The 25,660-nt window shown below is 35.5% G+C and overlaps 1 protein-coding gene across 1 annotated transcript in view; it reads left to right on the forward strand.

Moving 5' to 3' along the window:
• CCDC178 (coiled-coil domain containing 178) overlaps nucleotides 1-25,660 on the forward strand; it is a 260,878-nt gene that overhangs the window by 74,097 nt on the left and 161,121 nt on the right. Inside the window, 5 exon segments of the mRNA XM_031438906.2 lie at nucleotides 628-690; nucleotides 1,821-1,982; nucleotides 3,615-3,728; nucleotides 4,996-5,141; nucleotides 8,107-8,266. Coding sequence (XP_031294766.2) covers nucleotides 628-690; nucleotides 1,821-1,982; nucleotides 3,615-3,728; nucleotides 4,996-5,141; nucleotides 8,107-8,266 — 645 coding nt within the window.

The raw sequence follows: 25,660 nt of genomic DNA on the forward strand, positions 1-25,660 counted from the left end.
AAGCCAACTCCTCTCAAATAAGGGGTTCCACGGTGTAATTCTAAAATAGAAGGAACTTTCTGAGTTATTTCCAAATCCAGTTTTGTGTGATACTGTAAGGTACAACTATGAAGAGTTTAAGACTCTCTATCCAAGTAACAAAAAAATACTTTTCCACATATTTTTTGCCCATTAACTTTCAAGGGAATGATTTTAAAAAAGAAATTGTTCTAGCCAAGGGAGAATCTTACCTTATTTTGTAAACTTTAAACTTCTATCTTGCTTTCAAAATTGGTTATGTTCATTCTGGAAAGTAATATTAAGAACAAACTGATAGTTTTTAAAAAGAAGAATGGAAAACTATGTATAGTTTTTCATTTTTGATTTCCCTAGTTTGAGATTTTAGTTCAGGGTTATAACGTACAAGCTGAATTGAACTGAAATTCTATATTTTATTTCCTGGTCTTTGTCTCATTACTAATTTTGCCTTAGATAGCATCATTTTTTTTTTTATAATACTCAATTTGTGATGAATACTTTACTCTTTGTTGTAACATTAGTAAAACCTATTTTGTATTAGCAGTTGTCTTAAAATGTTTTCTGATATTGTATAAATAAAACCCTTTTAAACATTTTGATAATATTTAGGGTAGAGAAGACTTCTTGAAAAAAATCACTCGGGGTCGAGTGGCTAATGGAATGATAATTCAGGTAATCCTAAATCGGTTTTAATATTTTATTCTTCCTTTAATTTGCATTTTACTTAGCATTTTAAATTTGCCTGTAATGAGGCATCTTTTCACTACTTGGTTTGCAAGCCAGCAGTTTTCTCTCCTTAGCTGATGATACTTGCCCTCTGTGTAGACTAGCAGTGTTTGATCATGCATAAAGAAACTGACCTCCCATACACATATCTCATTTTGTGGCTTAATGGGAATTTCTGCCAGTCTAGTAAAGGGCAGTGAGATCTTACTCCTAAGTGTCTCTTTAGTTTGCTTTGTGATGATGTTATGTTTTCTTTACTTTTAATGTCTTTCAATTGAATTCTTTTATTTAAGACTGAAAGGAAAATATACTATGATTTTTTTATATAAAACTTTTGAAACTAAAGCATTATAGCTAGAAAAAATCAATTGTATTATTTTTTAATCTCTGTTCACCACCTGCATACCCTTTAGAACCCAGGTTGGGTGTTTGAACCCTGGCATGTTTCTAGAACGCCTCCCCTGCGGGAACACAAAAATACTTGAAACTATTATCAAAAGAAGAATAAAATCAAGTGGCAGAACAGTCCAAGACAGTGTTATTTTAAAAAATTATTTGAGATTATCTGCACTTCTGCTCCTCTTGGAAGCAAACACAAATTTTGTAATTTTTTTTCTATTAGGAAGTTTGACATTTTCAAACATAAGAGTAGCGTCTCTCTAATTCTGTATGCTTGAAAATGCCGTATTTCCTAATTGATTTCTCTCTATAGATATGCTCAGTAATTCCATAATCTTCCAGTCCATTTTTGCTTAATAGTGTGTTATTAATTTCTTGTTTATTGGTTTTAGAATGCAGGGATTACCTACATTTCAATATTTGTCATTAACATGTTCTCTCACCCTATTATCTTCTAGTATTTACTTAAGAGTATTTGATTTTTATTGTCATTAATTTTTTTCTCTCATTTTTTCTAATAATACCTGTGCACTTTTAAAACATGTTGTGTTCATACTTATCGCTTTTTTGGATGGCTTTTTAAAAATTTTCAAATATTACTGCCTGGCACAAGATAGAGTCTCAATAAATGTTTAGGTAATTAATAACAATGAGTTATTTAAAATCTTTGCTGGCAGAAAAGACTGTTTTCCCTTCAAGAAGAACAGGCACTTGAGAGGGAGGAACTTACGAGAAAGAAAGCAATATATAATCTGGCCCTGGCAGAAATGGAGATACCTCTGCTTAAACTAGAAGAAGATGCTATGAAAATCAGAGCTGTCTACAAAGAACAATCTGAAGTAAGCATGTATAACTAATGGAGAAACTAATTTGCAGGAATATTTAGGTGGATAAATCGTGTATGGAATTTTACATTATTTTTTGGAAAGTTATTTATTGCTGTTATTATTATTATTATTATTATTACTATTACTATTATTATCATTATCTGGCAAATTATGATTTCACGTAGGAAGATATAAAAACATGGACAAAATAAGTCACTATTTCATGACCACACAACTAATCTATAGTGGAGCTATATAGCAAGGCTGTTACTACTATTACCTGGAACCCCATACTCTACCTTAGAGTGTACTGAGGAAAAGCAGTTTTCAAATGGGTGAGAAGAGATTTATCTGGTGTGATCACTCAGTATAGTAAATTTAATTCAAAATCTTCGCTGCTTGTTAATAAAATGCTAAAGCTATGTTTACTCAAATATAAAATATAATGTATCTTGATGTTTTCATGGTAAACTTTTGGTGCATGTAGATGAAGTTAAGACAGCTAGGATGAGAAATAAAGCGAATGTTGATAAAATATTTTCAAAACAACAGGTTTATGGCAGTAACTGATATTACTAGCCCTTCCCAAAGAAAAATGTAGTAGAAAAATACGTAGACATCATATCATTAGTCTTCTGGAGAAGTAGAAGGTGTGGTAGGCATCATACATTCTTGTCCTCAGCCGCAAGGAGGGCATACATATATTCATCTGGGCCATTCTGGCACCAGGATTTTTCTTCTTTGCAAATGATGATGTAACTTTATATTCTTACTCTTTAATGATTTTCAAAATATCTTGATTTTAAAAACTTTTGTGATTTACGAAGTGTTCCTATTATGAAAGCTTATTTTGATCTTCAAAGCATCTCTCTGAAATGGGCAAGAGAGAGTTTATCTGTAGCAGAGACGTAAGAAACTGCATGAAGCAGTTTGTACGAGGCCGTAAACCATGGAAACAACCAGTTCTGAGTACACTACTTAGGGCTTCTAAATGCTTGTACTAGCGCTCATGTAATGGATATATAGCCAGTTCTAACACCTAGTGAGATAAATGATTTTAATAATGGCTCCTCCTTACATTAATGATAGGAATTTATTAATTGCATCAAAACCTCCATTATAATTATTTGAATGTGATAATGAATTCCAGAAAAGATTAATGAATTTTATTTTTTCTTATTTTATAATAGCCATTGTTTTATACCTTCTTGTAGTTCAGTAATTATTTTTGTTTTGTTGTTTTTAATAGTGTGTAAATCATAAGAACTCAATTTAGCATAAACTCTCGGAAAGAAAAAGTTTTCATACATTTTGTGTAATGATTACTGGCAGTTTGCATTTAGAGTTTTAATTTTGGTTAAAATATTTTAATTATTGTGATGAAAACTTATAATTTTTATGTTGAGTTTGTTAGTTTTTATTACTGAGCTAAAATTGATTAGATTTTGGTTTTCTCAGGTATTTCAAATCTAATACTGGGATTATGGATATCATAGTATGTTTTTTGTAATTCATGTGTGGTGATCCTTTCCTTTTACACCAAATGTATATTGTTGTTATTAAAATAGTCACTTGGGGACTATTTGACCTAAACCAAGATAATTGGATTATAACTGCACATTTTAATTTCTAAACGTCTTCTAGATACTAGGTGATGTAATTGAGAGGAAAAATCATGCGAAAAAGAATGTAGAAAAAACAAAGAAAAAATTGCGAAGAAGGGGGAAAAGAGCCCAGGATGCACTAATAGAAACTGAGGTAAGAAATTTAGTATCAAAAAATAATTTTGGATTTATAACCTTTTTATGTCAATGAAAACTATTCCAGCAAATGCTTGAATTACATTGATTCTGCACGTGCATAGACACACACACGCACACACACACACACACACACACACGTCTCTGTGTCTTCATTTTCTCTCTTACAGTGTCTTTCCCGCTCATCTAGCGTGTCCTCTCATTACCTTTCCTACAAAGTAGAGGTAGGAATTGTAGTACCTAGAGATAGTGCCATGTTTCTGCAGACGAGACCAGTGTACAGATTGAAACATTTGTTAATGTCTGACATCTAAATTTTACCCTCAAGCTGGTGTATAAACAGCATGAACAAATGGCTGTGTATCAAAGGGCGTCAGGGCTTTTTCCAACTTAGAAGTAGTTAATTCCTGAAAATCCTCACATCTAACATTCTACCTTTAGAGAATCGTTGGATATGGGAAAGCAGAGATAATCCATTGTCTTTAACTTGCTATCCTGTGGATACATTTTAAAGGTAGCACCAGTAGGATTTGTTGGTGGACAGCATGTGGGCCTTGAAATAGAGGTATGATCATATCATTTAAATAATGTTTGCTCTGTACAGGGCCACAAAAGAAGTATTAAAAAAATTACCAAGGAAAATAATGTATATAGTAATAACAACAGATACTAATGTTTTGCATGCTTTTTATATGCCAGGCATTGTTGTAAGTGCTCCTATGAACTAGTTTCATCTTCATGATAACCCTATGAAGAGTGAGTGTGCTGGTATTATCTCCACTCTACAGCTGAAGAATCCGATGCCTTGTTTTTTAATTAACTTACTCAGTTTCACATAGCTCGTTGATGGTGGTGTTGAGGTTCACTGTATCTGGCACTGGCACCAGACTCCATACTCTTAACCATTAGATTATACTGGTCATATTATACAGATTACTTTTATTGATCCCAATGAAGTAAAATCAGAACTTAATAAAAAAATAGCAAAAAGAAAAAATTTTGTAGACCACTGGAAATATTTTTAAATCACATTTTCGTTATTTACTTCTGTGTTAAGGAATATTTAGAAATACAAATTACAGTCTCATCAAATGTAACAATGGAGAAAAGAACATTAGCCTCAGTTGTTACTTATGTTGATACATAAGAGGTTGCTATTTGCTTTTAGTTGTTCACATGGCCAAACATATTTGTGTTCCAATTAAATTGCAAGGATTTGAAAAATCCCAGTATTTAACATAAAATATTTCTGAATTTTTTTTTAGAATAAACGCTCAGTAATTTTTGAAGAAATGGAGACCACTAAAAGTAAAACAATTATTTATCATACAAAAATAAATCAATTGAGTAAGGAGTTAGAAGAAAAACAAAAGGAAAAGGATATGTTTGATCAGATACTTGACCATTTAAAGTAAGTACTTAAAATTTATCAAAATGTTAAATGTTTATTATTTAAAAAGAGATAAGATCAAATTTCCATATTTAAAATTCTTAAAATGATCCATATTTTGTGTTATAATTTGATGTGAAATATACATGTGACATTTGATAATTTTGGTTTAAAAACATAATCTTAAATTTCTGTAATTTTTCACTGCTCCTCTGGGTTTATTCTTATTTAAATAATTCAAGTGTTTCTCCTTTTCCAAGTGTAAGAATTTTTATTCATTATGAAATTAATAATCTTTCCAACTAATTTCAGTGTTTCTCACTTATATAACATAGTTAATAATGTATAGTTTTCTACCCAACCTTTTTTGATAACAGTTTTGAGGTAAGAGTTTACAAATAGATATTCTATAACGCCTTGTGAAATTCACATTTACTGTCTTCAGAAACCTCTAATACAGTCCCCTCATTAGTCTGGGGTGTACCTGACAACGGTTAGTAAGGCTTTCACTTTGAGAATGACCAGGCTTTAAGATTCTTAGTGTATCCATAAACCCCCACTTAGAACTCACATACTCTTCCTTTACTCCTCTTGGTTCTTACTTACTGTTTTGTAATACATTGAGAACAGGGTTTAGAGGACTGCTAGAAGAATATGTGGTGGTCACATTTAGGATGGTTTGATTTAAATACAGAAGGCTAATACAGCATTAGGAAAATCATAGCACTTGAGGGATAAAGTGTCAAAAAAACCAGTTATGCACAGTCTAATACCATGTACCTTAATGGAGTCAAGTCAAAGCACTCAACGAGGATTTGTTTAGCTATCACCATAGGGTAAAAACTTACTTTCAAAACTATCATACAGCTTTATCTGAAAATTGCTAAGTCATACTCAGTATACCAGGTGAGGAAAGCAAGGAAACATGTTGTTTACTTAGAAAAATATTTATCCATATTGTTTAATATCTGTAAAAAATATTGGGGGGCTCAAAGGGATAAGTCTAAAATTATGTAAGTCACACAAAACTTACAGAGATTTAATTCAGGAGCTGATGAAATGCTTTTCTTCAGAATTCCTACCATTTCAATTCTTAAATTTTCTTCCATCCTAGAGTATATTGCCTTTGAGGCAAGAATGGTCACCATGTCCTAGTGAACCAGTTCTCTCTCTAAACTTGACAAAACTCTGCCTTCCTACTGGAAAAGGAGAAAAAGAATAGCTGAGACTGTGGCTTTTTTTAAACAAATCTATTAATTGACAGTGATAATGGGCAACGTCATATCAATGTCAGTGATAATGGATAATGGATAATGTGTAAAGCTAACATTAATTGACCTCCTAATGTGCCAGGCATTTTGTGGGCAATCTAAGTACCTTATCTTGTCCAATTCTCAGTGAATTTTAAATCATGTAATAACATTCCCACATGATTGCCAAAGAAACAGAAGCTCAGGGAAGTTAAATGACTGCCTTCAGATCACACAGCTAATCAGTGGCAGAGCTACTCCAGTTTACGCTTGCCCTGTCCCGAAGTGTGTGCTCTTTCAGCTGTGCACGTTGACTTCCTACGCTAGGTTTGGAACAAAGATTACTGCAGATTGACCGTGCTAGGAGTAATTTGCTTTTGCTTTCACTAGGGTCAACTCCATATTAGTGAGTAGTCCTATAGAACATCACATAAGAATTTTGGATGTTGTTAGTATGAATGATGAAGTGGAACAAACAGGGGCAAGACAGATGAAAGGGAGTACCTGATGCCATTTAAAAGGAGAGGCATTCATCTAAAAAATGTGACCAGAGTCATGTTTTCAAATTGGCTAATAACAACCATAGTGGAGAGAGAGAGAAAAAAAAAAAATGAGTACTTGTGTTGAACTACTGAATCAAGCAGAGCAACTCAGAGCTGGATTTGAATTCTGGTTCTGTCATTTACTAATTAGCTTCTACCAGCTCATTGTGCTGAAGTTTAGGGGTTTCATCTGTAAATTGCTTTAATAATTATTCTTTTTATAGAGTTGTTGTTGTATTAAATGAGATACTGTATCCAAAGCAATTTTATAAAACATTTTAGCCCCTTGAAAATTTTAGTCCTGCTGCCTTTATAGCTAACTGTGCAAATGATTCAATTTTCCATACCAGTAGAGATGAAAACGAATGTGGGTAACGTAAGACTGTGCTGAGCTTTTGCAGCTCTGGTTATTCTGGATTCTGGGTTGCTGATCAACTCTGGTAGTTATTTCTAAAGCATATTTATTTTTGCAGTATTGTTTTAAGCAGTTTTTGATGCTTTTTCTACTAGTATAGTGCCTAATATAACTTCTGATTGCCCCATAAAAATAATTTTACCTCTGTGTCAGGATGTACTTAGTTGCAAATGACAAAATACACAAAGGCGTGTATGCACACACACAGAAGCACACATTCAGACTCCAGCTTAAACAGTAGGGAAGCGTACCGTCTCGTGTAGCAGGAGGCCTCTCAGTAGGGTAAGCTTCAGGGTCGACTGAGCAGCTCAGCACAGGTACTCATGTTTTGTTTCTTTCTCTCCACAATGGCTCTTGTCAGCAAATCTGAAGACATAACTTCCTTGTTCACCTTGCCTTTCATCTTATTGGGCTAGTTTAATATGTATGTTTACTAGTGAATAATTAGCCTTGTGCTGATTGATTTAACCTAAACAGAACGTTCCCTTGCTTTTACATGCTGCGTGGAGGGGGAGTCCTTTTGGAATGACAACAAAACAGAGGCACACTGGGTAGGCAGCCAAGAGACCCCACTAAATCTCCAGAAATTGTCCCCCACCTGGATCACTTAGATGTAGCTCATGGAGGTAAGCCAAAGGAAAGGACTAGGGGATTTGTCCACTGCCATTCAGTTCTAGGATTTTTCAGTATTGGGTATTTTCACATGTATCATGAGTGTATTTTAGGAAATTAAATGTGAATTAATTAGTGGCAAATGCAATTTTTTTCTTTCTTCATAGGGACCAGTTTATAACTATGAGATATAAAAAGGAACATGCACAAGCTGTGTTTGATCACCTCGTAAGTGAGAAAAAAGCCTGTGAAGAGAGACTCTGTGAAGAAGAACAGAGATACATAACACTCTTTAGCATAAGGCAAAGAACCCTGGCAAACATTAAGGTAAGTATTATTTTTGGACTGTTTTATAATCAGATATTTTTGATTCTGATATTTATATAGTCAATTATGATATTCAGTATATTCAATTTTCTTTTAACGCTTCAAAGACATTACTAGTATGTTTTTAAAAAGATCATGTAGAACAAATATACATCAAATAGACATGTATGTGAGTGAATGAAGATACCGTCTATAATGCTATTGCTGTGATCCCCTCCAATAAGAAAATTATTAAGAAAAGAACAAAACTTTTATTAATAATGGTGCCAAGTAACATTTTTCTATTTTAAATGTGGCCGTTACATAGGATTAAGTTTGGGTTTTCGTTTGTCTTAAAAATATGAAAATAATTGGTGCCATCTAGTGGCAACAAGTGTTGCCTCCTCTTGGAGGAGTTCTGGAAATTGGATAGCAGAACCTCAGATACGTGATGTCTGAATGGACTGGGGAAGCTTAGATTTAAATGCTCCTCTCAAAACAAGGAGATTTAAGTTACTTACTGACTTAAGCATCATTCCCCACCTCATGTTTTATCACAACAGTAGAATTAGTTGTTTGAATTCTACCACATTTTCCAGTTGTACTAGCGTTGAGGACACAGTGGGGACACAAATGAGAAATAATCATTTACTGATTGACATTTCAGCGTCTTAATGGAATGATAACAATTAGTGAAATGGCAAAATATGGTCAGCAGGAGAGAGATGAAGGGAAAAAATCTTGTATAACTAGCCTCTCAGTAATTGAGAGGTGTATTTCTTTTCATCCCAAAGCTGTCTCTGCCTTCCTGTTCTGCCAGCCACTTGGACACATCACATGGTCTCAGGTATTTTTCTTAGCACCAGTCTCTATCTGAACTTGTTTTGCTCATTCATTTTTACTTGTTTATTGTCTGCCTACATCCTGCTAAAATGATATATTCTTTATGAGGACAGGAAATTTTCTTCCACATTCCTCTCTGTATCCTAAAAGCTCAGAACTATACCTGGCATAAGGGAGGCACTCAGTAAATACTCACTGAATGACTGAATGATTAAATGGATGAACATTTGCTTCTTTGGGGGTAACTTTGCTGTCGACATGCATGATAGTGACTAAAAGCAGGAGTGTTCCAGAGATAGCTTTCCATACTGCACCAGACTCACACTTTAACACGTACTCATGCTGTGTGCAAAAGCTGACTCTCTCTCTCTCTCATTGATAATACATAAGAAATTTACCATCTAGTCTTTTCCCTTTAGGTGAAAATGGTTAAATTGTCTGTTGCTGTCTAGCAATTAAGTATTCTGCTGGAGATAATAATGCTTCTCAAATAACCTTTAATTTGTATGAAATTGTTTCTTATCAGCACTTGGATAACTCTTTGTTATGCATTCACCTTATACGATCAGAAGCGTGGTTTGAACAGGAAAAGCTTGGAGATTGATATATCTCATCATTAGTGACACAATCTATGATTATAATCAGTTATTGGTGTTAAAGTGTGGAAAGACAGTGTGAGTCCTCATAGAAAACCTAGTCTTATCCCTGTTTAGAAATTGTATGAGATTAAAATTTCTAAGTATATATCATGTAAAGCATTCCCAGAAAGAAATGAGCATTACTAGGCATTATTATAAATGTGGCATTAATAATCTGAGGTGTCCCCTCTGGACAAAAGAATTGATCACAATTACGGATCATCTAAAGGAATTGCTTATTAAAAAACTTGATAAAAGCCACAATGGAATTAATTAAGGATGCAAGAAAACACACCATGGAATTAGAAACACAAACAGCTAATAAAATAATTAAAGAAAAATATACATAAGCTTCAGATAACTTACAGTGTGGTTCTGGGGTTAAATTCAGTCTTTTTCAGTAAGCAGTTCCTACAGGATATCTTTATTTTTTTTAAATTTTTTTATTTCCCTGTGCTATACAGTATAATCTTACCTATCTATTCTACATTTTGAAATCCCAGTCTGTCCCTTCCACCCCCCGCCCCCCATATAGGATATCTTTAAATGATAGATTTCTTGAATGTCATTGAGTTTTTACTAACTGCCTATAATTTGCATTAGCAGAGACAATCTCCCAATACTTTGTGTTCTTTATTAGTTTTTATTTTTCTTCATATTTCCTACTGTCAGGAAATACGTCTTCCCTTGTCCATTGCTGGTTTCAAGTTTGGCTATTAAATCATTTCTTGACCTTTTCATGTGATAAATTCTTAGCTTCATACAGAGGCAGTGATTCACTAACTCATTGGACATCTAGATTCAGAAATAATAGAAACCAGAAACAAATTTAATCTGAGATAGTTTTAAAGATTAATACAACTTAAAAAAATTATTCTCCTATCGACCACCTACCATTTCTTCATTTACACAACTAGTTTATGAGGACAACTATTTTCAGGGCACTTAACGTTGGATACCAAGACCCTAGCTTCAATTTAAAAATGTAATCAGCAGGAAGACGTAAGATGTGAAAAAAAGACTTGAATATGTGACAACACTCAAATTACAAAGAATAGATTGAGTTCCTGGCTCACTGACCTGATATATTAGGTGTTATTATAAATAAAAAACATTATGTGTTCTTTGATCTCAATAGTGGGAAATAACTGTTTTCATTGGAAACATTTAGAAGACTGACCAATGAATCTCGTAGGCAAGAATAATTTGCCTTCATAATGATTTTCTTGCCACCAAAAGATTTAATATAGCGTGAAATTTAAAAAATTAAGAACATATTTTGCATAATTAATATTTCTTTTAAAAATAATTCTAGTAGGATTAGATGCCAGTTAATCACATGTGGTAATATTCATTAGGTTCATTATATTGCTTTTTAAAAACAACTTGTTCAAATCTGTGGCTCTTTGAGAAATGAACATTTTGATTTGAGGACCAGTAGGAAAAGAGAGCTTATTTTGTCTTTGGGGACAATTCAAGTACTTGGAAATCATTAGAGAGTAACACTAGAATATAAAGGAAAAATATAGCATGTGTGTGAGTGATTCCCAAATATAAATTTAATGTTTACTTAGAGCATGATCCATTAAACAAAGAAAAAGCTTCTCTTCTTTCTGCATCTCTCTCTAGCAGCATGTTATGTCTTACAGACATGTTCATGAATTGCTGCTAGTACTACATTCAAGCACCATATATGAAGTTGGAAGAGAATTTTTATTTTTTGAACTAGCAATCAATCACATTTTTAGCTTTTTTCTCCAACTACCTAGCATCATCTATTACAACTACTTGGCTATAGTCCATTTCAGTTTTTCTATACATTGATATTTTTCTACATAGTTGTGATAATAATCGATAAATGTATTTTGGAATTATGATTTCTCTAAGTAATGTTAATTTCCTAGTAGGTCTTCCACTTTTGAAATGCCTCCTTCTACTGTAGTGTAATAGCATAAACATATGATTTTCTCTTTTGATCAATTAAAGTAATTATAGTATGAGTTTCTAACTATCAAATTGCATTATTAAGTATACCTTAATTGGTTATGCCTTATTAAAATTGTAATGCATTACTGGATTCAATTTGCAACCATTTAATGCTAAACATTTATTGGTCTATAGTTCTTCTATTTTGTACTTTAAGATACTGGTATCAGAGACTTCCTGGAGTTTTAAAAATGAAATAAAAAGGTTTTCTTCTTTCTTTCTATGTTAAATAGTGTGAGGCATTTCAGTTACTTAAAGATTTGAGAAGTCCTCCCATGGTACTATCAAGATATGGGGAAAGTCAGAGACTCTGCCTCACTTGCAAGCTACCAAGTTAGCCTGTCACTGCTTCACAGGAGCTGGCAAAAGACACGAAACTCCTGGGTGAGAGGCAGAGGACTTCACTGCTCACTACGCAACAGCTGTGTGAGCTTCATGTTTGCATAGGTCCCCCTTGGCTCCAAGCCTCATGGGAGCAATGTGAAAGTGGTCCAGGTGGATGCTACATACACAAAGGGTTTTTATCACAGCTCATGAACCTGGAGTGTAGGAAACCCCCACTTTTATAAGGGAGCATCCAGCAAACTTGCCCAGCCTTTACCCCACAGGAAGGCATTACATTTTCTATGCAAACAATTTTGGAAAGGTAGTGCTGGATAAAAACTGTCACAGAAGTGTATAAATGTCACAGTGAATTGCCTCCCAAAAGATATTTCCTGAGCTTGCCTCTTTTCTGAAGAAAAACATTTTGAAATTTAGTGAGTATCTTCTTTGGGTTTTGCGTAATTAATATTTTCTGATTTTGAGTCAATATTTGAATGTTATCTTTTCTAGAAAAGATCATTTTAATGAGTTTTTCAAATTTATCATTCCGCTGTATGAAACATGGTTAGTTTCATTTCTTCTGCTTCTGCAGTTATAGCTTTCTCATGAATTAGCCTTAGCCTTTTGTTCTTTCTCCTTTTCCTTGACTAGTCTTGCTAAATTTTTGCCTTTGGTTGTTTTTCCACAAACTTCACATTTTGATTTATTTAGGAAGATTAATTATTTTTGTTTTCTAATTCATTAATTTTAGCTGTTTTCTTTATTAATTATTCCCTTTGATTTTCATAATTTTATTTCCTATTTCTTTTTTTTTTAGCAACTTGAGTTGAATAGTTTTTTCTTTCTTACTCATAATATTCAGGTATTCTCTGAATGCCATTTTAATATATAGTGATTTCACTTAATATTTTTACTTGTACATTGACTTAGTCCCAGGTTAGGGAATTTAGCTTCCTTGAGACTTTTTGAGGGGAAAAAGGCAATAAATAAGTAAAACCATTATTTATAAGATTTTTTTTCATTTCCATAGGTTGTGAGAACAGGGTAGTGGGTATTGTTTAAATTTATGTTAAGAAGTGATGTCCAGCAAGATGGTATAATAGGAGTTTCCTACTGTATTTCCTCAAGAAATCCAATTTTGACAGTCACTAGTGGGCGAGGGCACTTTTACAGAAGGGCAGAGTTCAGTGGAGCAATTCTGGCACATCATCAAGCAGGGAATCCTGAGACAGGATGAGCTGGACAAGGTAAAAGGAAGTTTTGTTTTACCCATGTCACCTCTCCCCTAAGGAACCATTGAACTCAGTGCCAAAAGAAACCCCCTTAGCCTGCAATTTCTGAGATTTCTCTTGCGGGGTGAAAGTGAGTCCGCGTGAATGCGTGCTTAGCTTCCCCGGCTGTGTGTGGTGTAGCCAAGAGGCCCGCTTCTTCCTCACCCCGTCCGGAATATCACAGTGAGCTGCATGACTGAGGGAGAGAGAAGTACACAGCAGCCAGGGCTTGGAACACATCAAGGTGATGTGTATTCTACTATACAGATTCCATCAGGAGGCCTGCCTGTTAGATCTAGGGGTGCTTTACCAGTAGACACTTCCTACTGGCCCATGGGTGTGCTCAGCACTCTGAGCATCTCCCTCTCACACGGTGTCCCCATGAGCAGCTCCTGTGTGCACCCCATGGGCAGTGAATGTCAGCCTTTGCAGATGGCTATTGAGCATGCACAGAAAACCAACCCAACTCTGCGGGATTGAGAGAAAGCACACAAACCTGAGCATTTAGCATTGCCCTAGGAAAAGGAAATAAGAAGCTTTCAGCACTCAGCTGGCTTTGCAGGCTTAAGAGAAGGCATATAATCTTAAGAATTACACTACCAGCTGCACATCTAAAAAGTGGCTTCAGGGCTGAGCATGCAAACAGGAGACCCCAGTCCATGCCTTCCAGGTGTGCTCAAACAAAGGGAAAAATAAAATTCCACCCCCAAGAAAGAACCAGAAGAATGGAGCAGATACGTCCATAGAAAAGGTATGAGAAAGTCTCAGAAGGGTCAAGGGCCTGAAGTGACATTTTTCCAAAGAAGACATACATGTAGTTGGCCAACAGATAAATGAAAAAATAAAGGTATTCAACATCACTAATCATAAGGGAAATGCAAATCAAAACCACAATGAATTATCACCTCACACCTGTCAGATTAGCTTTTATCAAAAATATAAGAGATAACAAGTTTTGTCCAAGTTGTAGAAAGAAGGGAACCTTTTTACATTGTTGGTAGGAATGCAAATAGATATAGCCATTATTGAGAACAGTTTGGAGAGTCCTCAAAAAATTAAAAGTAGAAATACCTTATATCCAGCAACCCACTTCTCTATACATTAGAAGGAAACAAAATCAGTATCTCAAAGAGGTATCTGCACTTCCATGTTCATTGTAGCATTATTCACAATAGCCAAGATGTAGAAACAACCTGTGTCTGTTAATGGAGGAATGAATAAAGAAAATGTGAGAAAAAATGTATAGCGAATGCTATTTAGCCATGAGACAGAAGGAAAGCTTGCCATTTGCAATGAGATGGATGAACCTAGAGGACGTTATGCTGAATAAGTGAAATAAGCCAGACAGAGAAGGGTAAATATTGTATGATCTTACTGTTTGTGGGATCTTAAAAAATAAAAAAAAAGTTGAACTCATGGAAACAGAGTAGAATGATGGTTACCAGAGGTAAGGGGATAAGTGAAATAGGCGAGATGCGGGTTAGAGGGTACAAGCCTTCAGTTATAAGATCAGTAATGTCTGAGGATCTTATGTATAGCACAGCAACTATACTTAACACTATATTGTGTACTTGAAATTTGCTAAAGAGTAGATCTTAAGCATTCTTAGCATACACACACATGCACAAGAAGATAGCTACGAGGTGATGGAGATGTGGTAATTAACCTGATCATAGTAATCATTTCACAGTGTATACATACATCAAGTCATCACATTCTGCGTGTTAAGTATATTTAACTTTATCAATTATGCTTTAATAAAGCAAGAGGAAAATACATTTCTGTTAAATAGTTTTGTTTAATTTGCACTGGGTTATCAAACATAATCACGGAAACTTTTGCTCCATAGATAATGTGTGAGCAAATAAATTAATGAAGTGTTTAGTTCAACCAAATTATGCTTTTTATGACATTAAAGTTCCTATATTTTAGTCTGTTTGAATGTTGCAGTCTATTGGTAGTATGTTGAAATTTCTTAAGTGAATTAATTTGTGGGTTTTACTTTATATATTTGTAGGTCATGTTATTCAGTACATACAGACTCATAACTGTTAAATGGCCTTAATATCTTTTATATAAACACAGTTCTCTCCTATGTATTGTTCTGAGGTTAAATTATCAACCTCTGCTCTTCTTGCTAGACTAATCTAATATTTCATTTTATTATCAAATATTGTGGCTTATTTTTTATATGTGCATTTATAACCTTTATAGAGCAATATTTAGAATGATTTTGCTTTTTCAATCTATTCTTATTTAGTAATTTATTTAATTTATATGATAGTTTTATTGGTCCTTGTGTCTGTCATCTTGCTTAATGCTTTCTGTATTGATACTACCTTTCTACTTTTATCATTATTACTTTTTTGGTGTATTGACTATTGTGGTTTGATTTTATTGCTTTTAGTAATATAAAGTGGAGACATTCTACTCTTAATTATATTACTGTTTCAAATTTCCATCTAAATGTGCTCTCATATTAATAATACAGATAAACAATGGGAGATAAAGCCGAGAGTGTAGGTTTGGATGTATCATGAAGACCCAGTTGAAAAGTTTACACTTAATTTGTAAAGCAGTGGGAGACATGAACAATTTCTGTGGAGTGCAGTGTGCTCAGATAGGCAGGAGCAAGATTAATTAGATAGCGTCATGTAGGGTGAAATGAAACGAAAGCACAAGTTGCAGGTATAAGTTACAAAAAGAACCCTGCTTTTGTCATCAGAGGGAAGTGATGAGACAGTGATGGAACAGGAATGAGGATATAGACTTAGCAGAGACTGTTGCTATAAATGGGTGTGATACGCAGGTGAAAAAACAGCAAATATAGGAGGTGGTAGGATATTGGCTGACTTGAAAAAAATATGGTGGCATTTATGGTAAAAAGGACTTTTGATGATTGGCTTGCTGAGAAGATGCTCGGTTTTGGACAGGTGGAGACCATGTAAGTGGAAATGTACCTAGTAATTCACCATGTGGAGGCAGAGTTTGAAGGAAGTAATTGAAAGTAAGAAGATTGCTGAGTCAGCCCGCATGTTGATAGTTGAAGATGTGGAAGCTCATGAAAGCTTTGAAGAGAAGTCTTAGAGAGTGTCTGAAGGCAGATGGGGATGTTCAGGTTGTTACATTAGTATCTCTCTGTGGCTCTGCAGGCTCTGGCTTCCTCCTCCATCACGGGTTTCTAGGTTAGGGCCTGCCAATATGGAGCACTTGTGGGAGGCTAGAAAGTTGAAGGAGGAAGAAGAAACGTGTCATTTTTTTATGCTAGAAATGCATATTCAGTTCTTGTTCATAGCCATGCCTGAATAAAACTTGCAGCTTTTGCAGTGCTTTCTGAACTGGGTTTTTGTGTGTGTCCCACCTCAGAGATATCAGAACCAGCCAACTGGAGCCCACTCCTCAGAAGTTTGTATTCCAGGCTTGAAGAGCCTGTCCTTGCAGCCCAGAGACACTGGCGTCAATCAGAAAGCCTGAATTCCATTTCCACAGGGATAGGCCATGCCAAACTCTGCCAAAGTGTTGACTCATGCATTCTTAATTTGGCCATTGGTAGAGCATCAGTGATATAAAGGGTGGTATCAGTAGATTTGTAAAGATAGAAACTTAAATATAAAGGTGAAAGGAGCAAGAACATTGAGAGAAGTTAGAGAAGGCCACTTCAGAATTCTTGTGATAGAGGAACTTATATATTTCTATTTATTTGTTTGCAAATTGCAAATCCCAGGTATATTTTCCAGCAAAGTAGAAAGAGACAAGAATGAGGGAGAGATTGTATTATATGTCTTATAATGCGTTTTTGCTTAAATATTTGGTTCCTTTGTCAATTGGTGATGGCCTTTGAGGAGGAGAATGATACCTCACTCATACTTTTGAGTCCTTCCAGAGTCCATCACAATGTCGAGGACAGAATAAGTACTGAAGTCCAAATGAAGTGATGTGACTCCTAAAAGAATAAGAGAAAAAATGAGATTTGTGTTTCAGTTTACTTTGTCAAGGATAAAGGAAATTGTTATTCATCAATTCATTCATTTATTCATTCATTTTGAAGTCATGTTCTGAGAGTTAGAATCTGGGTGAGATTCTGAGCTTAGTAAATACCGGGTAACACCTGCTCTCATTTTAGCTTCACTGAGCAGTGGTGAAGAAACAGGTACAAGTAAGTTAAAATAAGGTGCAACAACTGCTTTTCTAAAATTAAGCACAGGATTCTCTGGAACCCAAGGAGACCTTGAAGGAAATTTGAGAAAGCTTGCTATGGCATTAAGAGCAGAACTAAGTCTTGGAAGGTGGGAACAAATTAGCCAAGGAAAGTGTGCTTCAAGTGGTGAAAACAATAAGAGGAAAGGCATGCAGGTGTCAAAAATAAGTAGGTATTTAGGGAAGTGGAGGTAATGTATTATGTTGGCAAATAATTGATCAGAAGAGTAACAGAACTATCATAGCAGCTGAGGAAAATCCCACTAGACTTGGCAGAGATTCCCGCTGGTCTCCTGTGGCACATTGGTGTGGTGCTAAGGGGCCCAGGTGGACTGAAACGTTGATTCTCATCAACAGTTAGAGTTGGGAAGGGCCTAAGATGGCTGACACTGGTTGGAGAAGACTCTGTCCTTGAAGAGCCTTGTCTCTGTGCCCCAGTGTGATGTGGTGACCATTTTTTTTTCTTTGTATTCCGTGACAAGACAATGGCTGGCAGTCATTGATTACATGTAATCAGTTGGAAAGGAATGAATGGTTTGGATGCAGTGATACCAACCAAAAATTTATTGGAATGAATAGATGGAGCACAAGGGATTTTTAGGGCAAAATGAAATTATTCTGTATGGTTCTGTGGTGGTGGCTACATGTCATTATGCATTTGTCAAAACCCATAGAATGTACAACATCAAGAGTAAACTCTAATGTAAACTGTGGACTTTGGTTGATAATAATGTATCCATGTTGGTTCATCGATTGTACCAAATATGCCACACTGATGAGGGATGTTGAGGGTAGGGGAGTATATATGTGTTGGTGGGGAGGGCTATGTGCAAACTCTGTATTTTCTGCTCAATTCTGCTGTGAACCTGAAACTGCTCTAAAAATATAAAGTCTGTTAGTAAAAACAAACAAACAACAAAAAAACCCAAAAAACAAAACAACAGACAATTTATTGGTGAAATGATGTGGTTCTAGCAAGATAAAAAGGTGAATTTCAAGATCTTTTTCAGGTTAATAGGCAGAACCTGCTGACTATTTGGACAGATAGAAAAATTATCCAAATATATATCAAGTTTTTGATTGACAACACAATGGTTAGTGATGTCAACATCCACAAAACAGAGTATGGACTGAAGAACAGGTTTGAAACTAGATTCAAATTTGAGATACATTTGGAGGAGCTACTTGGAGTCTCATGCCCAGTTGCATAAGAGTCTAGAACTTAAGGAACAAGAGTTTGAATGGCGGTATTATTGTGAAAACTAAGCATATACATTGAGTTAGCAAGTTCAGGAAATCTTTAGTAATACAGGGAAGGCTGAGAAGAAAATGAATCTTGAATCTTGGGTTGGGTGATTGTGATATGGAAAATGTTTCAAGAACAGAGGAAGCGAGGGCTCAGAGATTGTAGTCAGAAAGTAAAGGATTGGAATTTAGGACTCCAGCTGTGGTGCCATTCCAGATGATAGCAAAGTCAGAAAGGTGTCCATGGTATGAATTGGGACGTGGAATTGAAGTTAACTAGATTTGAGTAAGTCCATATACCCTAAGATTAAAATGTTGGATAGGCCTTCCAGATAGACATGGAAGTAAAATAGAATGATGGTGGAACAAGATATAGACAGGAAGAGAAGATTGAGTCCCATGGGTCAGAGTCTTCCCTTAGTGTGGGAAAATGACCAGCAAATTATTAAATGACAGTGAAGTAGGGTGGGAGAAGGTAGAGGAGTATATTCTTTAATAATATAAAATTCAAAACAAGGATTTTTTTTTTTTACATTAGCATGGAGGAATAATGGTTTGAAAGTAATAATGGAGCTCTAGAATTATTCTAACTGCAACTCGGCCCTCTACTCTGTGGGTCCTTGAGAAATTAACATTCTTTCATTTCGGCCCAGATTTAGTTAATGCAAACAGTTGTTTCCGGTGTTGTGTGATGGGAATGAAATGTGATATGAGCTTGTGTGACAACGATAGCACTTCCAGAGTTCACATTGGAAACATTTAGACTGGATAATGGTTTAGTTCAATAGTCAGTAAATATTGAGTTCCTACTACATAAAATACACTATTTTAGACTCTGAGAATTGTTCAAATAAAGCACAGCTCTTAACTCTGAGAAGCATACCAGCCTCACAGAGGAGAACCATGGTATTATTTTCATACATTTTGATAATCTGACACAGAATCAAAGGAGGAGAATGTTACAATATGGCTTCTAAATATTGTCAGCTTTTCTCTACTTAGCAAAAAATTTTCAAAGACAGAGAGTGAATTTATTGAGACCACCAAGACTTTGTATGGTTTTGCTTCACCTAGGCCATTAATAAAGGCATCAAGAAAATTACATTATATTTTGTAAGTTATTATAAATACATACTTATATATCATAGTCTATAATCAAGAATTTTTAAAAAATATCACTTATAAATGGGTAAGCAGTGCTGCATAACATAACACGTTATTTTTATTTTGGCTGTACATATAATTAAAAGAACCTCCAATTGTCCTGTCCATCTTCCTTTAAATTGTTTGAATTTTACTTTAGTTGTCACCTTCAGGAAGGTCACCTCATCTTGCTCTCACAAAAAATGAATTTAATGTTGCATAAATGAGATATCTACAGGGTTATCATGGTCATAAGCATAGATCTTAACCACAAGTGCTCCAGCACAACCAGGAAGCTGTTTTCATTTACTAAGACTTTCTAATTTGTTTCTGTTTCTCTTAAGATTTTCATGAGAGATAGAGATAAAAAGATGAGGGAGAAAAAGAATGAGTGAAAGTGAAGGTGAGGAGAGAGAGAGGGAGGGAGGCAGACACAGGAAGAGAGACAGAGGGAGAGAATAGCTATTACTGTGTAGTGAGTTATCAGTGGCTTTTCTTAGTATCAACACCATGAACTTCCTTTTAAACTTAGGATTTTTGAATCTGGCCCTGATGCTCTGACAGGTATCACAGGTATGACTTGTACAGTGTCCTGTGGGGCATGTTGTTAACATTACCCAGATAGCCCTCCCACCGTCTGATTTATTTGGTTATAGGGAACATGTATACCCGACCTCCTGAGGGAGCTGCGTATCTCAAATTTGGGTGCCAGGACAATAATAACAGTTTGAGAGGAAATGAAATAGGCTATAAAGAGAAAAGAAATGGAATATACAGACTATTGTACGGTGTCATATTCCTTTTCAGTACTATATAAAATAATGAAAATGTTTTTCAGTAACCTTTGTTGATTTTTATAATGTGAAACACACTTTGTAGCAAAAGACAATGAATGAACAAAACAAAAAAATTAGTAAAAATATTTTTAGCTTTTGACTCAAATTTCTGCGTTGTTTTTCCGTAAGTGTAGACTAGAGTTGAATTCTGAAAAAGGACAGCTTTGTGATAAAAGATGTTGATTTCTACCTTTGGCAACTCTAAGTTGCTTTTTCAGGGTATAAGTACAAGGATTATCTCATTGATAAAGCAATCCAGTGTGGTAGGCAGCAAAGATTTTATTTTTTAAATGTTCCCCTTGCAGTTGGGGAACTTTTAGACATTAAACAACACTCTCCCATAGTCACTCAGCTTTTAGGTTGCACACGTGGGATTCAAATGAGTGCTCTTTCTTTACGCCCCACCCCGCCCAAATATGCAGAAAGCCTCAGTAAAGGGTAAAGCAGTAGGATGCCATTACTGCTGTCACCAGTGCTGGTGGCCTTTCAGTGGTCATTGTTGTTTGGGTACTAGGATCAGTCAAGGGAGATTAAAGCTCAGTGAACTTGAATAAAGGTACTTCCCAAGTTAAAAAATAGACAGAATACAGTGTATCAAGGCTTTTAAAAATGTCTGTGAGTAAATGAGACTTATGGTCACCAGGAACTCCTTACTCAGATGTACAGAACAGCGTATCTCCCAATTTTCAGCTCATTCCTGTTACAACGCTGTACCCACCCTCTGTGAGATGGGAGACAGGCAGGCTGTGTATATTGGGGACGGAATATTACCAGGAGTGGTGAAGTAAGAGAACTTAGTACCATAGTTTGCACTCCTAATTTAAAGATGTTTGTATGCTCAGCTTTTGACATCTTGGCATGTAATGACATTTCTCTTTAATAACAGGAGTTAGAAAAAGAAAAAACTGCAGTCAGGGCACAGTCCCCATGGACTGTTCTCGCTTCAGACCAGCTGGCTACAAATTCAGGAGATCCCTAAAACCACCATCAAGATCAGTGATTTTGTAGAAAACTCACAGAACTCAGGAAAGCACTTGTCTTAGTTCATTCAACTGCTATGATAAAATACAGAGACTGAGTACCTTATTAAAAATAGAAGTTTATTTCTCGTCATTCTGGAGGCTGGAAGTCCAAGATCTGCACCTTGTAAACTTGGTGATTGGTATTCATACTAAAAGTATAGTTAACAGACATATTTTATACTTGAAATTTGCTATGAGAATAGATCTTAATTTTTTTCTCACCACACACACAACAAACACACACAAAATGCTAGTAACTATGTGAGGTGATAGATGTGTTAGTTAACTTGATTGTGGTAATAATTTCACAGTGTATATGTATATTAAAGCATCACCTTGTACAACCTAAATATATACGATTTTTGTCAGTTATACACAAAGTCCATATCACTTTGTGCACTTTTTGTACACTTAAGTAAACTCCTCATATGTTATTCTGATATTTAAATACCAAGATATAAAGTTAACCACTATTAACATATTATATTAAATAGTAAGTGAAATGCATAGAGAAGAAAAAAGTGTATGTGTGTGTGTGTCTGTATATGTATACACACACATATATATAATGTGTGTGTATATATCTATATATATGAGTGTATATATATATAACATGCAAATGTATTCATATCAAAACTTAAAGAAATAATCATAACTTCGATGATCCTTGTTTTAGAGCATGATCATAGCTGGTAATTGTAACTTTGTTTTTCTGCTACTTATACACCTTGTCCTCAGCAGGCACCTCCCCTGGTTTGGTTGCTTGTCTATTGGGATGACCCAAATCTTCATTTCTGTAGGATTTGTATCATTAGCCATTCTGCCTGTGTTTGTTGATTACAGCCAACCAACAAACTACCACAAACTAAGATGCTTAAAATAGCATCCATTCATTATCTCACAGTTCTGTAGATGAAACATCTGGCAGGTTCTGCTGAAATTAAGGGGCTGGCAGAGTAGCGTTCTTTAGCAGAGACGCTTAGGGACACTCTGACTTTGGACTTACTCAGTTTGTTGGAGGAATTTGGTTCCTTGTGATTTTGAGACACTGAGTGTCCATTTAGTTGCTGGCTGTCAGCTCAGGCCACTCTGAGCTCTTAGCAGCCTCTCTCTGGTCTTCGCACATGGCCCCCACCTCAGAACCAGCAAGTGGGTCAGATCCTTCTTACCTTTGGAATCCCTCTGACCTCCCCTTCTGACCCACCTGTCCTGCTTTCCTTTTCTGCCTTCTTCTGCTACTTTTCAGGTTTCATGTCATTCCATTGGGCTTGCTTGGATAATCCAAGATGATCTCCCTGTTTTAAGGACAGCTAATTAGTAGCCTTAACTCCACTTACAAAGTCTTTTCTTAGTAGTACCTAGATTAGTGTTTGATTAACCAGGAGATGGGAATCTTCTGGGAACATCTATAAGAATTTGCCTACTCTAGCCATGAATCTTTACCGTATATTGATTTAGAGCTTATAGTGAATCCTGGAGGACATTGCCCTATCCTGCAGAATGTTTTTAACCCAACTGACTCCACACCTGAGTCCACTATTTTATCTTTTTTTTTTCCCTGCTGATTTTATAGTGTTACTTGGTTCCTGTCACTCCAGCATTCTTTCATCCCCCTTGAATTCAGATAGATGATTTTGGTGGCATTATTTCCCATGGCTACCCTGACTTGCCAGGAGTAACCACTAACAAAGTTCTTTGTGAATGTTGACATTTCCTTCCTCACTGTATGTCTCAAAGCCTGGGAAAGAGTGTGTCCTCTGGACCTTCCAAGAGAACATAGGCGGAGATTGATGACACTTTGGCTACCTTCTTCCATATTCCAAGGAAGTTATAGCATTTCAAATTCCTTTAGTATAGGCCACCTTTGGGTCTTGGTTTTAGTTGACCCACGAAGCAAATAGAGTTTTCTCTACCTGATCAAGCTGACGTTTTGAATTCAAAACCTCTCCTTAGTGCAATCATGTGAATAAATTTGGCCCAATCCAACCTTATTTTCTTCCACCCCGATCTAACACATTTAGAATGCACACTTACATGGATATATTCCCCAAGCTCTTGTTTATATAAATTGGCAAATTCTTGCAGTTCTTTTGATGAATGTGGTGCATATTCACAGGTCACACTGTATCTCACCCTTGAGTCATCCCAGAACTTGAATCTGGTTATAAGTCTAGGAGCAATGAGGTATGTTGAGGGCGAGTCTTAAGGAGGTCAGTGTTCCACTGAAAGGCATTGATATTAAGAGAGGTCATTACCGGTTCTTCATACAAGAAGAGTAATCTTCTGTTCAGGGGAGGCTGCTGGTGAAGATAAGCTGGATGTGGAGCAGTGGGGAGTAATGGCAAGCTGCGTCTGTCCGTCACTGCCTCTTCTGTCAATGTATCTGGCTGCAGTAACCTTCAAGAAGTTACAGCCAGGGCTTCACTTACACCTGCCAAATCTATCACCTGTTGTTCTTTTGGTCGCTGCAAACATGAAGTTATGCAGGGAAGGGAGTTCTGGGAAACAGCTTCCAGTTTGACAAAGTTGAAAAAAAATGGTCCAGCAGAAGATTCAAATATTTGGCACTGAGCAATTTTTCTCCTTCATGGATGAAGTAGATTACTTTTCCCTCTTGAGAATTTGTTAAAAAGAAAAAAAAAATCACCTCAAAACTTCAAGGTGAAGCTAAGAAAGGAAACTCAGGGAGAGGTCTCCTACTGATAAAGCAGCATATGGACTTTAATCTCTACCATGTTCTTGTTCCTGTTTTTTAAAGCAGAATTAGAGACTTGCTATTAAAAAAAAAATCTTAGACCATGTTTTGGTCACTACACAGGTGAGAAAATAACTTTCTCAGATTGCTAACATGCATGATCAGTGTGGCTATCTACGTCTGGACTACAGACAGAGGAAGTGGTCTCGGATTGGCTGTCACCATGTATGACAATTAAGTTGAAATTTAGAGAAATTAATTAAGTGAAAATAGGTTGTCATTTAGGACTCAAATAGACAGCCAAAAATATGTATCAGCTCTTTCACTTGGGCTAAAGCAACTCTTAGGATTGAAAATCAAGGTAATTTCCTGTTAGAAAGGTAGAAGGATATGTAATTCTAAACATTTTGAACGGCAAACCAAGTGTTGTGGTATACATAGGGATGTGAGAGGACTAAGCATTTGGAACCAGCCTCTTCAAATACAACAGATACATTTAACCTAAACTTATATAGTGCTTGGCACATAATAGGCAATCAGTAAATTGTTGTTAGAGGCATCACTGAATAGGTGAAAGATAGAGTAGTTGTGGAAGGTTAAAGGTGAACTCTGTAAACCTGGATTTTGTTGTTGTTGTTTTGTATTATTTTGTTGTTGTTTTGTATTATTTTGTTGTTGGTGGTGGTGGTACTAGAGGTAAAGGTTTTATTATTTCTGACTATACTTACTTTCTCCATCCAGGGATAGTCATTCTGGTGAACCATCAGGGCAGGAAAATAAAGTTAGGAACTACTGATCCATAGATATTTCAAGATGATAATTTCTATGTCAGATCTTCTGTAAAAGTCACAATTGAAAACACTAAGTTCTCTCTCCTCTGCTTAAAGGTATTCAAGCTTTCCTTAAATTAAGTGATTACTAATTTAGAACTTTTTATACTAAATGTATTTAAATTTCTCTTTGTTGAAAAAAATAATGAGTCTTTTCTGTATTTGTTTACTGTGATCTCCCTTTGGAACAGCTTTCCGCTTTTAGCTTTATGATAATTTTCAAAAGTTTTTTTTTTTTTTTTTTAATTTTAAGGGAGGTGATTTGTTTCCCCACAGCCTGTGGTTTAACACTGTAGCTAGTATAAACCAGATAGTAGAAAAGATAAACTCTTCTGGAGTACAATATTGAGGGTGCTTTTTTTTGTGTGTTTGCAAAGATTCAAAG

This window comes from Camelus dromedarius, chromosome 32, assembly GCF_036321535.1.
Source record: "Camelus dromedarius isolate mCamDro1 chromosome 32, mCamDro1.pat, whole genome shotgun sequence".
Classification (NCBI taxonomy): Eukaryota; Metazoa; Chordata; class Mammalia; order Artiodactyla; family Camelidae; genus Camelus; species Camelus dromedarius.